Source organism: Rhododendron vialii, chromosome 3a (assembly GCF_030253575.1).
Source record: "Rhododendron vialii isolate Sample 1 chromosome 3a, ASM3025357v1".
NCBI classification, from domain to species: Eukaryota; Viridiplantae; Streptophyta; class Magnoliopsida; order Ericales; family Ericaceae; genus Rhododendron; species Rhododendron vialii.
The window spans coordinates 18,909,832-18,932,304 of record NC_080559.1 but is presented as its reverse complement, the minus strand read 5'-3'; the positions used below and the strand labels follow the sequence as shown (position 1 = coordinate 18,932,304).

At 46.2% G+C, this 22,473-nt stretch overlaps 2 protein-coding genes across 2 annotated transcripts; both read left to right on the top strand.

Annotated features, from left to right (window-relative positions):
* Window positions 1–5,544: 5,544 nt before the first annotated feature.
* LOC131321189 (uncharacterized) lies at window positions 5,545–7,739 on the top strand. Its single transcript, XM_058352193.1, has 4 exons — window positions 5,545–6,012; window positions 6,103–6,697; window positions 6,824–7,068; window positions 7,212–7,739. Exons 1-4 carry the CDS (start codon window positions 5,545–5,547, stop codon window positions 7,737–7,739), a joined length of 1,836 nt encoding a protein of 611 aa, XP_058208176.1.
* Window positions 7,740–8,641: 902 nt separating this feature from the next.
* On the top strand, window positions 8,642–9,229 carry LOC131321188 (uncharacterized). The gene has a single exon (XM_058352192.1). The coding sequence runs from the start codon at window positions 8,642–8,644 to the stop codon at window positions 9,227–9,229; it is 588 nt and encodes a 195-aa protein (XP_058208175.1).
* Window positions 9,230–22,473: the final 13,244 nt, after the last annotated feature.

Sequence of the window (22,473 nt, the reverse complement as noted above, 5' to 3'; positions counted from 1 at the left end):
GCTCCAAATAGACAAACACTCATAAAGTCATAAGTATAAATGCACCATATGATGAAATTCAAGCATAAAACTAATTTTTTATGTGTATTTTCGGGATATATACAAGTGGGAATGTTTATACATTATCACACTTTCATAATTATGCTAACTAATACATAAATATTTTTAAAAAATATTTTAATTTCGAGTGGAGGCACGCGTTCGACAGGGGGCACGTGCCCTCGTGTGGATCCGTCCCTGCCTCAAACCCCAAGCATAAATAATCCCTCTAAGCCGGCTAAGAGGAGAGAAATATGGAGGGGGATGAGTTATGGAGGGGGAAGAAATGGTTGCCAAAGGAAGCCAAAACTATTGTAGACACCCCAATCCAAACCTCGAAGGGTCTTTGAACATTCCGATGATGAAATAAAGGAAACAATACCTTCAAAAGCTTCGATAAAGGACTTCCTTTGCCCAAAAGCCCAAACGAAAAGCCCAACCAAATAAACCCAAAAGCCCAGAACTGGACTCTTAGTACCGCACGACACATCTATACACCGCACGGCATAATGAATTTCATTAAACCGCACGAGGTTATGAGGTCAACCGCGCGGCATTTTGGATAAAGTTCTGACTGGCTCAGCTAGCTGTCGGCCACGCCCACTTGAGTCACAACTACAAGTTGGCTAAGCTGAAAAAGCACTTCTGGCCGGCCCAAAAAATACCTCCACCATTTGAATTCAAAATCCTTGGCTCTTGCCTATAAATACACCCCTCCACTCAAGGGAAATGGGCCTTGAACCCTCTTTCCCTCTCATCATGCTTTCACACCCACTCCTCATTTCCAAGTCATGAGAAAGTTTGCTCTAAAAAACATTCTATGGGCTTCTTCTTTCCAAAAGTCCATTTTTCTCCTCACCATTAAAGTGAGTCCTTTTACTCATTTTAAGGTCCCAACTACCCAACATACCCATCCACCATGCACATCCACACCTCTCTTTTCTCAACCGACCGTACAAACATCCATCCACCGTCATCTGTCCTCATTCAAGCTCAAGATCAAAGGTAAAAACCAAGTTTCCTAGGGTTAGGCTCAGTCTTGACCCTGAGGGAACTTTTCTGTAGTTAAGCTCACCTCCTTTTGGTAAAATATTAGCTTAAAAGCTATTTTCAAAAACAAAAACAGTCACTGTGTTGCGTACACCATACTGTGCGGCGTTTTGATGTGTCGCACGGTGTAGTGTATCCAAACGCACGGTCTTTTATCAGTTCTTGTTTATTTGTTAAACTGTCTAGATCATAGCCATCCTTCATCAGGCCTGTTCATATTGCTGAAATATTGTCATCAGTAGCCTTAGAATATGACCATATCTACAAGCCATGTCATATTTCTTAAACGAAGTTATTTTGCTTATCTCGAATGGTTAAACATCTCAAAAGCTTATTTTCTGTACGTGGCTTAAGGAAAAATGGTACTATTCTGAAACGGATCAGTGGCTGGATATTCTTTGGTGTCTCTAAGGAGTTACGCACGGGATATCTAGAACACCGAGCACTGCTTTGAGTATTGATAACAGTCTGACAACATAATAGGTAAACCGCACGGCATATCACAAGACCGTGCGCAGTTTTGTGATAAGCCGTGTGATAATGGTTTTGATCTGGGCAGTCTGTTGTTTAGTTACCTTCACTTCATGATATCATACTCTTATCACCCATGTACAGATGGCACCACGTGCACGCCAACGTGATATATTTTCCCATGTCCCTTCCCCGCTTATTTGTTTATTAAAGAGTTCAATTTTCCAAAAGATGTATGAAATTTTTTCCCTTTGAAAATGTCTAGTAGAGACCGGTTTTACCGAGCAAGTGAGGTGCTTTTTCAACAAAACCTTCCCCATTCGTAACGTGGCTCCCGAACTCAAAGTCTCGACGTTTTTTGCTAGATCAAAAGCCTTTTCAAACGAGTTCTCGGTTTCTCGGATCATCCATCTCAAAAATCCAAGTGGCGACTCTCGAGCGCGCGCCGGTCAGGGAGCCCACAGTGGCGACTCTGCTAGGGACATTATTAATCAAAACTTGGAAATTAATACATGAATGAACAATCTTTCAAAAGTCTGTCAAAACAGTATGCTCCATGCTGCTGAAGAACAGAATGGTAACGTAACAGGAGCTCACATCTGACCAATCCGAACTAGGACTTTTACTATTGTTCGCTTATGTAGTTCTCTCCGAGGAATTGATTAATGAGAGTGAGCCAAGCTTGAAAGACGCTTTCAAAGGGGAGCTTTCGGTATCTTTTGGAAAATGAAATTCTTTTGTCTAGTACACTCTGCACTGCACAAGCCTCGCCAGTGTATTTTGGCAATCTTGTCCGGTTCGCCGGTGACAAGCTCTCCTAGAATGCCTTGCAACCCTCGACGATGATGAGCCATCGTGTTGTTCGACCATTGTCTTGCAATACACTTGACATGGGGAGTACATCTTGGATCTAGTCCGGGGAACCCTTTTGAGAACAAAACCAGCCTTCTGCACTTGTACATAACCATGGAACCTTTCCAACTAAGATAGGAACCCATGGTTAGGACTTATGTGATATATCCTGTTTATGTGCTTTTCATTTCTGTACATACATATCATTCATGCATCATTGCATTCTGCAGGCTAGAAGGTAGGGCTCCCTTAGGATTCGATCAGTCTAGGAGACTTTAAATCCATGGAGTTTGAGATACCTCTGGTGTTTGCCATGCTCGAACGGCTCCCCTGGTCCACGACTAACCTTGAGTGTGTGCGTATTTAGATTCTGACAATCATATTGCTCTGCCTCGGATCGTCAAGGTAAGGAGATTGGCTCTGGTTTTGAAACATTCAGAATTTAACCTGCCTGACAACACCTACCCGGATTGTCAGAAATCTTCTGTGCAAACACCTTAAGTGAGGTCTGGATCACAATAGGTCTTAGGCCTAGTTTCTAGAGGGCACAAGGAAGGGTAGGCTAAGTATCCGTGATGAGTCATGAGTTTTCCCTCTTGCTTTGGTGCCAGTTCTGAAACATTGGTCGCCTACGAGAACAAACTGCACCCAATTGGTTTCGCCCCCTCCAAAGACTGGTCGCAAAGACACCCTGGAAGGCACTCAGTTGTTTGAGGTTCAGGTAGTACAGGATGAACAACTATCAACAGAAACGCCACAAGAACCGTTAGCAGAAATTCCACTTGAAAACCCCTTACCAATGGCTGACCAAGGAGATGGGGTAGAGGAGCTTAGGCAAAACATGGCCGCCTTAGATACTTAGTTTAAACAGTCCATTGCCAATGTCGATGCACAGTTGAAGGCTTCCATCGTGTCCATGAAGAACGACATAATCATGGTGATGGAGGCCATGCAAGAAATTAGTGATAAGCTTCAAACCAAACCTCCACCACAACCCAAGCAGCCGAAAGAAGAAACGCCAGCTATGGATCCTAAGATGGCCGCTCTTGTTGCCAAGATCAGCAAGCTAGAGGAGTCCGTTCAAGAAACCAGGCGACTTGGGAAAGGAGAGGTCGACATGAACAAACTATGCTTATTCCCCGAGCGCCAAATTGCCAGAAAAGTTCAAAGGTGTAGACTTTGCAAAATTCGACGGCACAGGTGATCCAAAGGCGCACCTTTAGGGGTATGTGGGATCCCTTACCATGCGAGGGATTGAAAAGGAAGCCATGGCACAGCTATTCCATGAGTCTCTGTCCGGTCCAGCCTTGCAATGGTCCCTCACCCTCGAGCCATCTAAGAAAAGGACTTGGGAAGACATTGGGACGGCCTTCATAGCTCAATATAATTTCAATGTTGATCTAAAAATGACCACGAGAGAGCTGGAGAGTACTAAGATGGGCGAGAAAGAGAGCTTTGCCGATTTTGTGAAATGCTGGAGAGCCAAGGCCGCCCAAATGCAAAACAAACAGAATCTTAAGGAACAGATACGAATCATAACAAAGAACCTGCCAAGTTCCTTTGCCCCATACATGGTTCTTTCCCAGGCTGCGCCAAATTTTGAGACTTTTTATGACTCTGGATTGGCTGTGGAAGAAGCCTTACGGGATGGTACTTTGGAAAAGAAGGAAACGGGATCGAAGTCCAAAAGAGCGTACTCTGGTAACAGCAATGTCCTCTTCGGGAATACCAATCAGGCCGGAACTTCTTTAGCCAAGCCCGTAAAAGTTAACCAGATCTCCGAAAAACCAAAATCCCAGAATCGAGCCTTTACCCAATTCAGCACCCCCAGATCTACTACTCAAGAAACTCGCAGAAGCTGGGGGTACTGAAACCTCTCCTGCCACCACAAACTATTCCACCAAACCTAAACCACAATGTTTATTGTGAATTTCATCAGATGCCTGGCCATACCACTAACAACTGCATTCGCCTTCGTCATGAGATCTAAAACCTCATCGACAATAATGTGATTGAAACCCCTCCTCCAGATAAACCAAATACCATCTCCAACCCCTTACCACAACATAATACCACTTTCCGTATTAACCAAATCACCTGAGCCCCGGATAAAACCACCCAATATTTTAACCCAACCCTTTTCATTACCCCCGATACCGAACCTAAGCCGGCTGTGAAAATTCCTGAAGAAATTGCTCTTTGCTTCCTGGGGGAATGGGAAAACACATGGGGAGATCTCATTTCTGATAGGGAGGAATTCGAAGCAGCCAGCTTCCAAAGGGATGCTAAACCACCATTCGGGCCTGCATGGGAAGTTGATTGGCAGAATGTTTATGCTGACCCCCTTGATGGGTTTCTCTATACATGATGTTCGAAGGGCAAAACGACGACTACCAGATCCCCAAGAAATTCCAGAGTGGGAATGGGATCCAACCCAGAGTGAGTATCAACTTTTAAACAAGGATGACCCGCTGGACATGTTTTCTCTACCCGCAATGTTCGCTAAGGACTACCAACCTGAGATGCCAGCCTATGGTTGGCTGGAGCCTGTCCCCGTTTACCCAAGCTTTTACAATGAACCTCCAGAACCTGAGGAGGAGGTGGCTAGTAGTGAGGTTAACCCCATGGATTACATCGTGGAAGAAGCGGAATCAGAACCCTCGGTCACCTTCCCGAAAGACGTCGATGTCGCCATGATGAACTTATGGGAAGACGAACTAGGAGCCAAACCATGGGCCAGCTCCGGAGTTATCAACATAAAAGTGGGAAATGAGGAATGGAATGTGAACAGGGCAATAATGGAAGCTGAACAATGGAAACCAAAAGATCTTTGGGAAGATTTTGGTTATCGCCGATTTAGCATCCAACTTTCAAGATACCTCCATCGGAACCAAGCGCAAGGCCCCGATCGACTTATAGAGTGAAGAATCAAAGTGCCGCCAGATCAATCACTTGACTAGGAGTGGCCGTGTCTATCAACCTCCTAACCTCCAAATTGGAGAATCCTCTAACCCCGCAGCTCCACCAGCTAAAGAGCCTTCAAACCCTATCACGACCTCGACCAAAAACACTTTCCAACCTTTTGCCCCACCAGTCAAAGAACCATCCCGTCCTGAGAAAAACCCTGAAGGGATGGTCACGCAACAACTCGAACAGACTCAAGCTAAAATGTCTGTTTGGGATGTGCTTGTTCATTCCACTCGACATCGAGAAGGACTCATCCAAGCCCTCTCCCACCTGAAAGTTTCCTCCGGTATAACCCCAGATGAGCTTGTGGCACTCATTAAAACCATACCCATCAAGCATGCTATAACCTTTACCGACCGAGATCTGCCTTCTAAAGGGACAGATCACAATAAGCCACTCCATCTCACTCTGAAATGCCATGGCAAATGGGTCCCCGTGATTTTAATTGACAATGGGTTAGCCATCAACGTTTGCCCATTCCGCGTTGCTTACTGCTTAGGGTACAAAAAGAAGGACTTCTCTCCATCAGAAGTCAAGGTCCAAGCATATGACAACACTCGTCGCGATGTGGTTGGAACCCTCATGCTCCCTATGACTTTTGGATCCTATCAAACTAAGGTGCAATTTCATGTGGTAAGTATCCTCGCTTCTTTCAACTTATTGATAGGAAGGCCCTAGCTGCATCAACCAGACATTATGGATGTTCCCTCCACTCTTCACCAGAAAATCCGTTTAGGACTTGAGACCGGAATGCTCACCATTCACAGAGACTCTGGGATCCGCGCACCTACTGAAGACAATGCCCCACTTTTGGAAATCCAGCATGGGGAAGAAGACATTGCTTTGGAAGGTTTCTCGTTGGATACTTCCAATGTTGTCTTCTCGGTCAGAATTGATGACGACTTTGTCATTAGTAATGTAGCCATAAAGATAATGAAGAAAATGTCCTACATGCCAAGTCTAGGACTGGGAAAGAACCTCCAAGGGCCTGCGAAGTTTGAGGCCCGCGAAACCCTCATTCGCACTACCGGCCTTGGTTATTCACCCTCAAATGGCAGTAAGACAAACAAGGGAGATAGACTAGAAGACTATTTTGTTAAAGAGAAAACAAAGCAGGTCTACCAAGGTCAACTAGAACCATTTTGGGATAAGGAAACTAATACTCTACTGCCAGGATTTGAGATATTTGCCAACGATGTTTGGCCAGAAAATGAGGAAGAATTTAAGGCTGAAAAGGTACCAGGGAAGCCAACTGATTGGATTGAGGTCTTCAACATGAGGAGTCTAGCGGTCCTGTTCAAGGAGGACGAGCCAATGTGTACAGTCGTGGAAGCTGAAGTGTTGATGTTGGGATAGGAGGTCCCCGAAGACCCAACTTTGCTCATCATGGATGCCGCAAGAGATTACAAGAATTGGACTTTCATACCAAGTGTGACATGCTAAGGGTCTGACGCTGAGTCCAAATCTGAGTCCGAGTCTTCTGAGTCTTCCGAGTCTGTTGAGTCGGAGTTGGTGCCTCTTGGCCCCACTCCTCATGGTCTGTACTTTGAATTTGAGTCTACCTGTGTGTATGGTGCCCCAGAGGCTTTCGCTAGCGATGAAATAAATGAATCTGATTTCGCTTACTTCCCTGACTTTAGAATAAATTGTGTCGACCCTGATGATGAAGAGATTGATTTCGATGGGGATGTCCCCAAAGAAATCCGATCCCTAATCGAAAGGGAAGAGGAAAGGCATCTCAGCCTATAAAAGAAGAAATTGTTTCAATAAATTTGAGGGACAGAGGGGATTCTCGAATGGTTCAGATTGGTTCCGTGTTGTCTGCTGAATAGTGTCAAGCTCTCACAAGTTTGTTGAAAGAATTCGAAGATGTTTTCGTGTGGTCACATGCGGACATGCCCGGAATCGATCCCGAAATTGTGGGGCATCAGATTCCCCTTTACCCTGATGCAAAACCCGTAAAGCAGAAACTGAGACGTATGAGACCTGATTGGGTGCTTAAGATAAAGGAAGAAGTCACTAAACAGATCAACGCAAGGTTTCTAATGGTAACTGAATACCCTCAATGGGTCGCAAACATTGTACCCGTCCCTAAAAGGGATGGTAGGATTAGGGTCTGTGTTGATTTCAGGGACCTCAACAAAGCAAGCTCGAAAGATGACTTCCCATTACCACACATTGATGTACTGGTTGACAACACTGCTGGACATGCCTTGCTTTCCTTCATGGATGGCTTTTCGGGGTACAACCAGATCCTAATGGCCCCAGAAGATCGGGAGAAAACCACGTTTGTCACTGAATGGGGAACCTACTGCTATCGGGTAATGCCTTTTGGACTAAAGAATGCTGGATCCACCTAGCAGTGAGCCGCCATGACCTTGTTGCATGACATGATCCACAAGGAAGTGGAGGTCTACGTTGATGACATGATTATTAAGGTCAAGGAACGAGAAGGGCACCTACCTGCGCTCAAAAAGTTCTTTGAAAGAATCAGAAAGTGCAGGATGCGCTTAACCCAGCTAAATGCACGTTTGGAGTCACAGCCAGAAAAATGCTCGGATTCATGATTACCACTCGGGGTATCGAGGTTGACTCGTCAAAAGTCAAAGCAATTCTGGAGATTGAACCACCACGCTCCGAAAAGGATGTGTGGAGTTTTCTCGGCAAGGTAAAGTTTATCAGTCGGTTCATTGTCAAACTAACTTCAACTTGTGAACCGATCTTTCGCCTGCTCAAGAAGAGTGTGCCATTCAAATGGGACGATAAGTGCCAAAAAGCTTGTGAAGCAATCCAAGCTTATTTACGAAGTTCGCTAGTGTTGACACCCCCCATGCCGGGAAAACCTTTGATCCTATACCTGTCAGTCACTCCATCATCTATGGGGTGTATGCTGGCGCAAGAAGGAGACGATGGGGTTGAAAGGGCTGTCTACTATCTGAGTAAAAAGATGGTGGGATGTGAAGAGCGTTATACTCCGTTGGAAAAAACGTACTGGGCACTCGTCTGGGCTTCTAAAAAGTTAAGACATTACATGCTAGCCTACCCAGTGAGGCTGATTTCTCGAATGGATCCTCTCAAGTACTTGTTTGAGAAACCAGCTCTCACTGGGAGGATGGCACGGTGGTTACTAATGCTAGCGGAATTCGAATTTAAGGTATGTCACTAGGAAATCCGTAAAAGGAAGAGCTGTTGCTGAATTCCAGGCCGACTGCCCAGTCGAAGAAGCGGAGATGCCGAGTTTCAATTTCCCGATGAAGACATAATGACTCTAGCTGAGGATGTTTGGAAGTTATACTTCAATGGCGCTGCGAATCAGAAAGGGTTTGGAATTGGTGTGTTGTTAATAGCACCCGACAGGTCTCACATCCCGCTCGCCTTCAAGCTAAATTTTGAGGTCACCAACAATCAAGCAGAATATGAGGCTTGCATTGTAGGTATGGAAGCAGCAATCGAAATTGGTATAGAGAAATTGGAAGTGGTGGGAGATTCCAACCTGGTAGTGTCACAGGCCAATGGCGATTGGAAAGTCAACGAAGAAAAGCTAAAGCCACACCATCAAGATCTAGAGGATCTCATCCCCCATTTCGACAAGGTGACTTTCACTCATGTACTGAGGCTCGAAAATCGATTTGCAGATGCCTTGGCAACTTTGGCATCCATGGTCGAAATCCCTCTCGGTGTGAAGCTAAGGCCAATTGTAATCGAACAAAGGGAGACACTGGTATACCAGCATGTCATGGTTGTGGATGAGCCCGATGATGGTCACCCTTGGTATTATGACATTTGGAGATTTGTGGAAAGAGGAGAATACCCCATTGAAGCAAGCAAGAATGACAAAATTGCCCTCTAGAGGATGGCAGCTCAATACATTATCTGCGTAGGAAATCTATATCGAAGGTCACCTTGCGGCATGCACAAGTTATGCATCCATGGCATAGAAGCAAGAAGGGTAATGGAGGAGATTCATGAAGGCGTGTGCGGCCCTCACATGAATGGCATAATGCTTGCCAAGAAGATCCTCAGGCAGGGATATTTCTAGTCTACCATGGAGACAGAATGTGTGGAATATGTGAGGCGTTGCCACAAGTGCCAAATTCATGCCAACCTCACGCATGTCCCGCCATCTGAACTACATCAAATGACCTCACCATGGCCTTTTTCAGTATGGGGAATCGATGTCATTGGAAGGATTGTACCAACAGCATCTAATAGTCACAAATTCATCTTGGTGGCCGTTGATTACTTCATGAAATGGGTAGAAGCTGCTTCTTGCGCCACACTGACCGCAGTTCAAGTTGCGCACTTTATCAAGCAAAACATCATCTACCGATACGGAGTCTCTCAGGCGTTCGTATCTGACAATGGGGTTCATTTCAAGAGAAGAGCCAGGGAAGTTTTGGATGAGTTCCAGATTCAAGTACACAAGTCAACCACCTATCGGGCGCAGACCAACGGAGCCGTAGAAGCGGCTAATAAAACAATCAAGGCCATCCTGGAAAAGACCATTCAATTCGCAAGAGTTTGGCATGAGCAGTTGCCATTAGCTTTATGGGGATATCGCACGTCCGTATGTACACCAACAGGGGTAACCCCTTACTCTTTGGTCTATGGTATGGAGGCTGTACTTTCCATTGAGTTGGAAGTTCCATCTCTTCGAACTATGGTTAAGTGTGAGGTCCAAGAGGCAGAATGGTTAAGCAATCGATTCGAAGAGCTCATGTTGCTTGACGAACGTCAGTTGAGGGCTCTCTATCATATTCAAGGGTATCAGAGAAGGATTGCTCATGCGTTCAACAAGAAAGTAAAGCCAAGGGACTTAGCAGAAGGTGATATGGTTTTAAAGGAAATCTGGGCACCAGTTTACGATCCGCGTGGAAAGTTCTGACCAAAGTGGTCTGGGCCATACATTATCAAGACCATCCTATCCGGAGGAGCTACGCAGCTTATTGACTTGGACGGAAACGAATTTTCAACTTTGGTCAATCTAGATCAACTCAAGCGCTATTATCCCTGAGAGAGGCTTGCTGGGCTGAAAACCGCAAGGGCGGGCAGACCCAGGAAAAAGTTAGTGCAAAAACCTGCTAGGATGAAAACCCACAAGGGCATCCTAGGCAAAAAATTAAGGCATGCAATAAATGAGCTCGCTAGACCGAAAACTCGAAAGGGCGGTACTAGGCAAAATTTAGAGCACAAAAGGAGTGTGTTAAAACCAGAGCGAACCCTAAGGATACGTAGATAACCTTACTCTGAGGCCCGGTCACGATCAATCAAAATAAAAATCCATGTTGCGAGAATTCAAAAGCACTGAATTAAAAAGAGGGAAGCCCTCCACGACTCATTTTATTACAATAACTATTTCTAATACATAAGCTGAGCATGATTTTCAAGAACAAAAAGCACAACATAATGAAGATAAGGTCCACAATTTATTCCATGGTCAGGGTAGTAGGATTGAGTCAGTTTCCCTGAGCTCCAGCCCTTGCGGCAATATCTTTCCTAAGCCACTTCCAGTAGCTCCCGCGAACTATCACAGACAGATAAGGGTGTGCATCAGCCACTTTACGAGTTCTCCAGAACCGCTGATAGTTGCAAAGAACGGAATGGCGAAACAAGGGCAGAACAACATCGATCATAACCTCTGTAGGGACCTCCCGTCTAAGGCCGAGCTGGCGCTGAATCTGGTATGGGATATAAAAAGTAAAGGCCTCCAAACCAGCAAGGAGGACCCACTGGGGGCCCATGAAGTGCACAGTCATAGGAGGGAGATCTAGCCACGAACGCCTCCACGAAACGGTCTCAACTCACAGACGCCTAAAGAAGTTGACCCACTCAGAAACTCGCCTGTTCGCGAACTCAAAACATCGGAAGGACAACAACCTAGCCTCATATGCCCAACTGCCAAGAGGAATAGTCAGCATATTTACCTTATCACAAAGCTAGATCTACAAAAGAGAGAAAAACAAGTAAGAAACCATAGGAAGCCGAACCGAGCGTGAGGTAAAATGAGAACGTGAGAAAGACTCGAAAAAAGAGAGCTGAGTGGGAAGCCAACCTATAGGAGGAGAGGGCGACCCCCGAAAGTCTCAGTCTCTCTAGAATGAACTTTATCCAAACCTATCAATGTCTCAGCCAAAACCATCGGAATTACGTCCTTTCGAGCCTCGATTTGAATGGCAATACTGACCAGAGCTGAGCTAGCATGACCAGTGGAGGGTACCAAAAGGTAGGCCGTAAGCAGGCACATGCAGAGGGCAGTCATGTGCCGAGTTTGATAAGTTATGTCCGCAAGATCACCGGGGGGAGAAAACATCTCAATAAGTCACATCACGTTGAGGCGACCATCGCTAACTAAGTAGCGGGCAGCACCGGTACTCAATCCAATGACTACGGATAAAACCTTGTGGATGCTCTCATGAACAGGAGGGATAATGACCTCCCCCGAGCCGTAGCCACCGAGATATGCACGGAACTCCTCCACGGTGGGACAAAGTTCTTGCTCACCAAAACGGAACACATGAACCTCGGGATCCCAAAGACTCGTAGCTGCCCTCAAGAGCTCGGGGTGAAGACGGATGTTGCGAAGGTACCTCATGGAGTAGAGGCCATGAGCCCGGAAGTTGAGCCAATCGACTCCTTCCATTGAAACCAGCCATGGGCGGAGCGAACCGGTGAGCGAAAGGGCCATTGGGAGGAAGAGTGAGCTTTAGAAGAATGAGAGTTGAGTGGGATAGAAAGAATTTGAAGTGGAAAGCCTAAATTTATAGGAAGGATGGAGGAAGCAACTTCAACTTTCAATGGGCCTTGGGTTTCAAAAGTGCAAATTTTCCATAAGTCTTGCATGGGAAAAGGCTTGGTCATAGCATGGAAGCACAATGTAGACATGCACTAGCTCAGAAATGCCATTACATAGGTCAAACTTCAACCATCGTGCAATCTGTCTTGGGAAACAAAAAAAATGCAGACTGTCAGAAAGACAACCACGCACGACATAATGGAGCCACGCGTGGCACATCCAAACTAGAAGATCAGCACAGTATCTCACTGATATACCACGGAATCTTATGACACAACGCACGGCGTTTTAAAGACCCGCGCGGCATACTACATCTGCATTTCTGCAGCTTTTGACAGCAGGAGCATGGAATGGTTTTGAGGTATCTCGGGGCACCAACAACCACCAGAACACACTCCAACAAGTATTTAGGACTTCAGGGATGTTTCGTTTTGAGTCAACTCTTAAAGTTCGAGGTCAAAGTACAAAAAGTCAATAAAATCCCATTCTTAAGCCATGTCGAAATGTCAAATCACCTCTCGGATCGTTTCAAGTTGTTCCCTCGAGTCTCACAAGTCAGGTTGGTCAAAAGTAACTTGGATCAAGTTTCGGTTCGGGTCCCAAGTCAAAATTTGAAGTTGTCACCTTCCAAAGTCAATTTTTTTTCTAGTTTTCTAGCATATTCCAAGCATAAGGTCAAACTTTTAGGTTACATATCAAATTTCGAAGTCTGTCATAGTCGTATTCAAACCCGTGGCAAGGGCATTTATGTAAATTCTTGGGTAAAGCATCAATTTTTCCAAGTTCGTTCAATTAATTACTTCTTCGGTTTCTACTTCTATGTCAATATATTAATCATTGCAAACCACGCATTGGACTCATTTTTATGATCCATGGCTAGTTATACATTTTGGTGAGTGTCTTAGTTATCCCATTCCCGTTGAACAGCAGTAATAAACGAAATTGAATAACAAAGACATTGAAAGAACGATTTCTATGCATAAAATCCTGGGCATTCATCAGTCGAAGTACATAGCAGAATAAGGCTTGATGCTCAAAATCCTATCTACCAAGGGTAAACAGGCACCCTACAAAAGGAAGCAAGTAGGCTCCATCAAAAGACAAAAAGCAAAAGAGGAAACTCAGTCCTCATCCTCGTCTCTGTCCTCACCCTCCTCTTCGTCCTCCTCAGAAACTTCCTCCTCCGCCTCGGAGCTGACGACTTCTTGAGTACGAGTCACCCTGGGCACAGTGCTACCAAAGGTATCCTCCAGATCAATGTCTGTAGGCTCCTCGGTCTCGTCTGAAACGGCAATAGGCTCCTCTTCGGTGCCGCCAGAGTGTCGCTGTCTCTTTGACGGACACTCCTCCCGAGAGCCAGCAGAAAAAGCCTGTTGCATAGGCATACGAACAGACTTCCTACGTAGTCCTCGAGCAGCCTCTCCTCTAGCCTGCAAAAGCACGACATCCAGCATTCGCATCATAATCATGAGTAAGGGTAATGGTAAACAACTAAGTTTTACGGGCTTACCATCGTCCCTCCAGTGCGAGTCAGTATCGATGGGGAGTGGCCCATGGCATATTGCCGCATAAGTTCCTCCAGGCCCATCATGGCCGCCGCCATCTCTTAGCGTACTCCGGAGTCACCTGCGTAATAAAAAGGATAATTAGAATGGGAAGCAACAATAGTACATTCACAAATGAAAGCATGTCATACCTGAGCAAGGAACTCTAGAGGCTCGACTGTAGGACATTGCACTTCCACCAGGCAAGGGACTCCCTGAGCGGTCACCATGTCCACCGTCCAGGAGAGCGCAGGCAACCTAGCCCTGCTCTGACCCGCGCCGTCACCACAGCCTCTACCACCTCTTGCTCAATCTCCTCTTCTTCCCCCTCTTCCTCTCCTACCACCTCGCGCCTGCCGTTGCGTCTCCCAAGCAGCATGAATCCCAAAGCCCTGCATCAAGTACTGAGCTTGGTACTCTGCATAGTCAGCACCATCCTGGAACAATGGCTCTAGCTGAGGGTTCGGTTGCATGAACCGCTCAACCTCCTCCAGCGTATACTCACTCGTCGTCAGCACAAGAGAAGGAAGCGATCCAAGGACTAAGAAAGTGTCCAGCCTTAGCGACCGTGATACCCGGTCACCCAGGTACCACTGTCAGCCATAAGGGGACTCTAAAAGCACCCTCCCTCTCGTTACCTCCCGGCTGTGGGCCACATATGGAACCTCAAAGCGATCACAGATACACCAGTATACCTACAATTAGAAGCATGCATTAGGAAATCGATCCGATTGAAATGTGTTGAGAACATGAATTAGGAAATCAAAGGACGCATGGATACCCGGTCAGGACGTAGCTCGTCCAGGTACAGCCGGTAGGCGTTCAAGTCGCCTTTCCCTTTCTTCACCCCACGATATTCCTTCGACCAACGAAGGGCTCGTGGAAGTATCATGTCATTGAGGCACGACGTCGTGGGAGGGTACATATCTAAGAGTTAGCACAAGGCATACAAAGGATGATGAAAGGCTAACTAAAAGGAAAAGCAAAGTTTCAAGATATACCTCCCAGACTCTCCAATAGCCGTCGAGGCTCTTCCCCGCTCCTCGGGAAAGAGACCCCATGAAGGCATAGCACGCCTCCAAAGCCGCCCCGCCCCAATCAAAACGAGCAATCTCCCCAATATTCCTTAGGGCCGGCAGGAACGACAAGTGTACTCGGTTGCGTCTGTTGGGAAACAGAGACGCACTGAGCATGTACAACAGAAAGCACCAGGCCATCTGCTCCTCTTGAACCCTACCCACCGGAGGCTCAGTCCAAAAGTCTAAAAGCTGGGAGTATGGCGGGTCTCCCTTCTCTGCCCTCAGCCTATACCCCAGGAGACGCCTCTGAAGCTCGGGGTCTCTCCCCACCACAACGTCGTAAGGGATAGGGTCACCTCCGACCCTTAAACCAGTGATCGCCACAAAGTCCAATGGCATCACAGTCATCTCACCGAAAGAGAAGTGGAATGAGTTTGTTGTGTCCCACCACCTTTCGACAAGTGCCCTCCCTACCTGGCAATCATTACTCGCCCTCATCAGCACACTGACAAACTCCCCGAAGCCTGCCTCCCTCACCATCTCCCTCGAGGCCTCCAAGAGTCTCTCCCAAAACTGGGGCACATCGCCGGCACCGCCGTAGCACGAGATCCTTATCTCCTGTTACAACAAGAGGAATGATGCAGTAAATGGGCGTGATATTCGAAAGCATGAAATTGAAAAGCATAGTACATTGTATTGAGATATGAATGTTAAAGCGAACCTCGTCTCAGCACAAGGACGAGTGCTGCTGTGGGTCCCTCAGGACTAAAGCCTCATCGTAAGCAGTCCTCTCAGGCCTATAGGCGTCTAGCAGCGAAGGCACCACCACGTGCCGAAGTGGCACGTAAGACTCCTCGATAAAAGGCCGGTCCCGCCCAAAGACTGCGGTCACCTTGCCCACCATGGTCCTCCATGGAACCAAAACCTCCTCCTCCTCAACCTGTGGCCCCTCGGCCGCCCCAGTCTTGAGCTCGGCCCGTAATTCCCTTTCGCAGGACTCGAGCAAAACCTCAGCCAACCCAGGAACTCCTCGCAATATCTCCACCAAGTCTGCAAGGGACGCTGTCTCCAAAAAGTCCCCAACATCTATGGGCCGCGACGACCCTGCCCCCGCGCCACTGCCTACGAACATGATCAGTTTCTCTTGCTCCTTTACCGACTCTTCCTCAACGATGGGGGCCTTCCCCAAATCGGCCCGTGGTTCTCTCACAGGAGAGGCCTCCATCTCCTCTTCTGCTCTGTCCAAACCGCCACCACCTTCGGCTTCCGTGGCCCTTTCCTCCGAACCACTGACGGCCCCCGACTGGCCCGCGGCCATGCCCTCGCCCATTGGCGCCATTGCACCCAAACTCTCCACACCTTGACCATATTCGGCCAACCCTTCATTACCACCATCACCACCGTTACCGACCACCACGGCAACCGAGGCCGTGGCCCCCTCGGCCATGGCTGCAGAAATCGAGACCCCCATGGTTTTCGAGACATCCCTGATCACCGTATCCCCCTCCGGAGGGACCGAGGCCAGTGTAACCTCGACCCTTGGTGGTTGATCACCACCGGGTACCTCCCTACCGTCCATGACTGCAATATGAGAGAGAGAACCGAGAAAGAGAGGGCGGAGAGAGAGCTGAGAGAAAGCGAGAAGAGAAAGGAAGAGAGATGATCAGGAGAGGGAGAGAGTCGAGAGAGAGAGAGAGAGAGAGTCAAAAGAGAGAGAGACAGCTGAGAGAGGGAGAGACGAAAGAGTGTGGGAAATTTTGAATGAAGTGAGGCGTATTGTATATGCCTCACCCATATATTCCTCAGAACCGGTTCGTCTAGAATTAAAACTGGACCGAGTTCACAGCTCATAAGGCCACACGGCGTTTTGGTTAAGGCGAGTGGCATAATGATCGAACATGCAGAATTCTTTGAACTGTCATGCCGTGCGCCCCTCCGTAAGCTACGCACGGCGTTCTGGGTTATTTCAACAATTCAGATTCTGAGAACAGTTCTTGATATTCGGGGCTGTGTTGTTTGGATTTGTTCGCATTCATAAAAAGAAGACAAACAGACGAATAGGTAGGATAAGGGGACTTTTCATTTCATAAAACCCAGGGTGACCCTCGGGATTTTCCATTACATTTATTCAAAAAAAAAAAACAATAGAAGAAATCCTACTGCCCATTTCCTCGTTCTTCGTTCTTCCCCGTCTTCAATCACTTCCCTCGCCGGATGCGTCATTCGCTCCATCCGAACGGTCGTCTGAACCATTCGGATTTCCTTCCGAGTCCTCCACAATCTCCTCCGACTCGTGCCCCGGTGCGAACTCATGATCATTTTTGTCATCAAGTTGGTCGAAAGCAAAGTCTTGCAAATTCGACACCGCACGACGGAGGGTACGGATGGTAATGATAAGCTCGTGATCTGTCGGTTGAGTTCCTCGATCTCCTCGCATTAAAAGGCCACCTTGGCCTCGAGGGAAACTAACCATGCTGCTAAATCGCTGTCCGCCATGCTTGAGCCTCGAGAATAACCTGTTTAGGAGATGTAGAAGGGATGTAGAGAGACTTGAGAGATTCTTCTTGGTGGTGATAGAATGAAGCACCACCACCCTTATAAAGACGTTGAAGCCGTCGAAAGGGCACGCATGTATTAATGGGCACCATTAAACCAGCCAACTGTTCTCGGAAATCGAAAAGTTGCATGGGAAATTAAAATACCGCACGGTATCCCTATAAACCGCACGACATTTTGGCACCACATGATTAAATCATTTTTCTTGGAAATTGTTTAACCCAGCAACCAAAATCCCCTTGGGAATCAAATATTCCAGCCGTTTTACAGAAAAATCCACTAGAATGTCATGCTTTGCTTAAAGGGTTCTTTAATTTTTGTCCTCCAGGACTCGTAGAATCTTTCGTCCCCTAAGGATTCACCGTATTCGCATTTTTCGTTGTAATAACCCCTGGATTTTACTATAATTTTCGCCTCCCGGAGGCTCATCTCGAATTTTTGCCTCCTGAGTGCTCGTCTCGAATTTTCGCCTCCCGATGGCTCGTCTCAAATCATCGCCTCCCGTAGGCTATTCTCAAATTTTCGCCTCCCGAGGGCTCGTCTCGAATTTTTGCCTCCCGAGGGCTCATCTTAAATCTTCGCCTCCCGAAGGCTCGTCCCGAATTTTTGCCTCCCGAGGGCTCGTCTCAAATTTTGCCCCCAAGAGCTCGTCGTGCATGTAGGGGGATGAAAACAATTGACGCTTCGGATCAACTGGATTGCAACGGCTTATTCGTGCCTCTTCACCGGAACCCTAGCTCGACGTCTGAACCCTAATCTGCAAAATAGACAGGGGGTGAGTGCACCTTTGCCTCTCGTGGCAAAGGCCCTCCGATGCTTTTGTTAGTATCACGTACTAGAAAACTCAGCCCTAATTATCAGTAGGAAAGCAATAATAATGCAGTATTGCGTACCTCTCACCTCTAGGTTTTCCTCATATTTATAGATTTATGGATGCTTGCTGTCCAAGCATCCTTATTGCCATAGGATTCCTAACTCGTATAGGAAACCCAGGATATCAAGGAGTCTCGTTTCCTTTATCAGTTTATGGAAAAGAGTCCTTTTAGGATTCTTTTCCTTTAAGAGCCGAACATCCCATACTCGTTGGGTATCTTTCTCAGATCCTATATTCTTGGGATCTTTATCCCTATATGAGACATGACTATTCTGGAATCTTCCAGAGTATTCCCTCTGCTCCTACTCTCGATTGGAGCTCTACCTTTGTTCGGCCGTCTCATGGCCGAACAGACGGCTTGGACCAACTACCTCATATGTAACTGGTCCTTGAGCCCGTACAACCTTTCTGGACCATTGACTTCTCATGTCACTGGTCCATATTGCCGAACACTTGTTTAACATGATGACTGTCCTGTCTATTTTCAAACTATGGTCCCACGTACCATTTATTTGGATATTGATTGCATTGCTTTCAACCCGTGATCACTCGTATCACGTGCTAGGTTCTTTACATCATCTGTTCGGCTGTATCATAACCGAACAGTCTATTTATAGCCATGACTTCTCATATCACTGTTCACCGAACTGCTCGGCGATAAGTCTGGTCGTATTTACCACGTGTTCCTAAACATCACGTGTTTGGCAACTAAATGTATCTGCTCGGGAATACCTCCCTACAATTGCTCCCCAGCTTCATGTATTTACCACTGTTCGGGGGTAATATATGACGCTTAGAAACAGAATTCTATCAAGACCAAACTCTTTTGATCCCGTGCAGTCATAATTTCAATACTTCATTGATGCCTTTTGGCGCCTATGTCATTATACCATTTCGGGGTAAACGACTCCACGTGGCACGTTTCATATGCCTAGCATTAACTTCGAACTGACGTTCTATGAAACGGCGTCAGAACGGTTTCTGCTTTCCGTTACTTTTTCCTGTAACGGCGTGAGAGGAGACGTTTCGTCTCCGTCTCTTACCCTTAAACCCCTGAAAGGGCTCTCTTTGGTTTTTCATCCAAAACATTCAAACTTTCAGTTTTTCTCCGTAAAGCTTTCCGCCATTGCCGCCGCCTGCAAACTCGATTGGATTCCAGGGAATCGTCACAATATTCTCGTAAGATTCTTGCTCTCATTCCCCTTCTACTTCTTAGGTTTCTATCTGAGATCTCATTCTCAGATTTGGTGGGTCATTTCTAGGGTTTCAATTCGAATTTTGCAGCTGAAAACGTTAATCATCGTCCCAGACGTACACCAAGCAACATCCGAACAGAGGACATTAACAAAGTTCTGAAATATAAAGGCGTGCCTGGTACCCGAACAGCTGGTCGGGGTCGTGACGCTGACGTACTTCTGGGATACGATCCTGCATACAGAGGTGTCATCGACAGGAGGCTCGCTCATCCTAGCACCAGCGCTGCCTTTACATCGACTGCTCCTCAGCCTAGGAGCACAAGAGCTAACGCAGGAGTAACTGTAGCTGGTCAATTGGGTGAAATCCCTATTTCCGAAGGTGTTCCATTACCTCGAGTTAGAGTTCGAAGATCCAGACAGGTCATTCCTCTTCAACCCGAACAGCCAGTATTGAATCTTGACACCAGTCAATCATCCTCTTCAGGTTATTCTCAATTTTCTCCTAACTCAAGCACCATGACACGTCAGCCTTTAAACCTCAGCTCCCTCCTCACCGTCTCTTCTCGGGGACGGGGATCTGGTCGGGTAGCTTCCACAGGGAACGCCCCCCCTGCACCCCGTCGCAACAGAGGAGGTTTGAACCGCTCCACTTCATCTCGTGAAGTGGAGACTACCATAGAGGCCAGTGATGCTCACAGAGACAAACGGCCTAGATCAGAAGACCCAACTGGTACTGCGTCTCAAGCAGATACCGAAACACATCACCCCGTTTCACCAACTACCCAAGTACTTCCTCAAACATGGACTCCTCTATTCACTAGAGGAGACCGTCCCGTTCACGTCGGGGACAGTGCTAGTTCGTCGGAAACAGCACTTGCTCTGGCCCAAGGATTGTTACTCCCTGTTGACTTACAGAAAGAGTCTTCGTCTCCCCCTGATCGGCTTGTGTCCACTGGTCTCGTCAGTGGAATCAAGGTAATAGAAACTTCTCTTCTTTAAAGCTTCATCTTTATAAGTTTTAAGAAAAAAGTTACTCACGTTCTGGTATTTGCTATAGTTTATCCAAAAAATGGTCGTACTGGGCCAAAAATTCCAGGAAGCTGAAGCCGAGAGGATCAGGCTTTTAAATGACAACACCAGGCTAATCCGAACAGTTACGAGATTAGAGAGGGAGAGAGATAAAGCTAAAGCTGATTTGTCTGAAACAAAGGGCAAGCTTGAGACCACAGAGGAGAGCCTTCATCATGTTTTGGCCGAGATGGACAGCACCAAAAAGGCATCCTTTGAAGATGGTTATCAGAAGGGTTTCGACGCCACAACATCAAGTTACGTCGAGCAGATGCCTGATATTCAAGATCAAATCTGGGTTGCCTGCTGGGAGGCATGCCTTACAAAGGCAGGAGTTGCTGAGGACTCTCCCCTATGGGTTGAGAATGATCTACCAAGTCGCCAAGTTGCAGCTCAAGCAGATGATGTTGATCAACAGATTGACAATTTTGCAGATGTTGATGAAGATATACAAGTTGAATCACAAAATGACGTGCAACCATCTGTTCAGGAAATGACCACTGAGATAGTTATCCCAGAGGTACAAACTGCTGCTGCTGTTGCTGAGGCTGCCGTCCCTCCTGAGGTTCAGAACCTAGATTAAGATAAATCATCCGGCTGGTCTTGCATGACCATAGCCTTCTTTACCCTGCGTGGTAGCAGTACTATCAATACTTTATTTTAAAACAGGTATTTGGCCCTTCGTGGCATAACTTTTTTTTGCTCGGCTTCCATGTTTGCTGCATCTGTTCGTATGCAATTTCAATCTAAGTATTTCGTACTGTTTAAGCATCGTTTATGTGCATAAGTATTCGTACTTTAAGCAAATCCTACAAACATGCTTATTTTGTATTGAGTCTAAGTTTCACGTACTTAAAAACATTTGTTTCCCAGTGTCTCGTACTGTTTTAAGTTTAGTACTTTACAAGTGTATTCATACTTGTTAAGTATCACGTACTTTCACAAAATCCCTTAAGTATCACGTATTTAGAACATCACACAAGTATTTCGTACTTGTGTTTAAGTTTCACGTACTTAATGTTTTGAAAATCTTACAAGTGTTTCATACTTGAAAATTTTACAAGTATACTTGTGTCTCAGTTTCACGTACTGAACTAAATGTGGCTTACATTTAAGTCAAGCCAATATAGGTTCTCAAGTATCACGTACTTAAAACACCATATAAGTATCTCGTACTTTGAACGTCCATACAAGTATTTCGTACTTGTATTTGTTAAAAGAAAACACACAAGTATTTTCATACTTGCTAAGTATCACGTACTTTAAGAAAATACATACAAGTGTGTTCATACTTGCATTCAAATGTATACCCAGGTTTCACATACTTGGGATTCTATACAAGTGTTTCGTACTTGTATTTGTTAAGTGCCACGTACTTAAAAATTTATAAAACTTTTAAGTTTCACATACTCAAAAGGTATACCCTGCTCCCCAATACGAATAAGGAGAACCAAACTCGTAGTTCGTATTTAAATACCACAACAGTTATTCGAAAGAAGTGATTTTATTCATAATCTGTAAAACGCAAGAGGGCGTTACTCGTACCCTTGTTTTAAAAAATAATCAAAACTAGAACAAAGGAATTATATTCGTAATTCCCACACAATCACGTAGTGTAAATCCAAAACAGGATTTAATACTTCTAAACAAAGAACTTTCGTAAATTATGAACATTCCAAGGCCTTGGAATTGGATCACCATCCAAATCTGCCAATCGATAGGCTCCTATGCCTATAATCTCAGTTACTCTATATGGGCCCTCCCAGTTGGCCCCCAGCTTGCCTTCGTTAGCCACCTTGGTGTTGCCGAGCACTTTTCGTAGCACAAGGTCCCCAACACCAAATTCTCGAGGGTGAACATGCTTGTTGTAGCTTTTCATCAGCTGTTCTTGGTAAGAAGCAAGATGTACCAAGGCTTTTTCTCTCCTCTCCTCGGCAAGGTCAAGCTCGATTTGAAGGGCCCTGTCATTGCCTCCACTCTCAACCAAAGCTGTCCTGTTGGTCGGCAGACCCACTTCCAGAGGTATAACAGCCTCTGTTCCAAA

Excerpts from the sequence above, each read along its gene's own strand:
- LOC131321189 (XM_058352193.1), top strand. The coding sequence starts at position 5,545 with ATGGTCACGCAACAACTCGAACAGACTCAAGCTAAAATGTCTGTTTGG. Across the intron at positions 6,698-6,823 it reads CAAGGAGGACGAGCCAATGT|GGTCTGACGCTGAGTCCAAA; the intron begins GTACAGTCGTGG and ends TGACATGCTAAG. Across the intron at positions 7,069-7,211 it reads AGATTGATTTCGATGGGGAT|TGTCAAGCTCTCACAAGTTT; the intron begins GTCCCCAAAGAA and ends TCTGCTGAATAG.
- LOC131321188 (XM_058352192.1), top strand. The coding sequence starts at position 8,642 with ATGACTCTAGCTGAGGATGTTTGGAAGTTATACTTCAATGGCGCTGCG.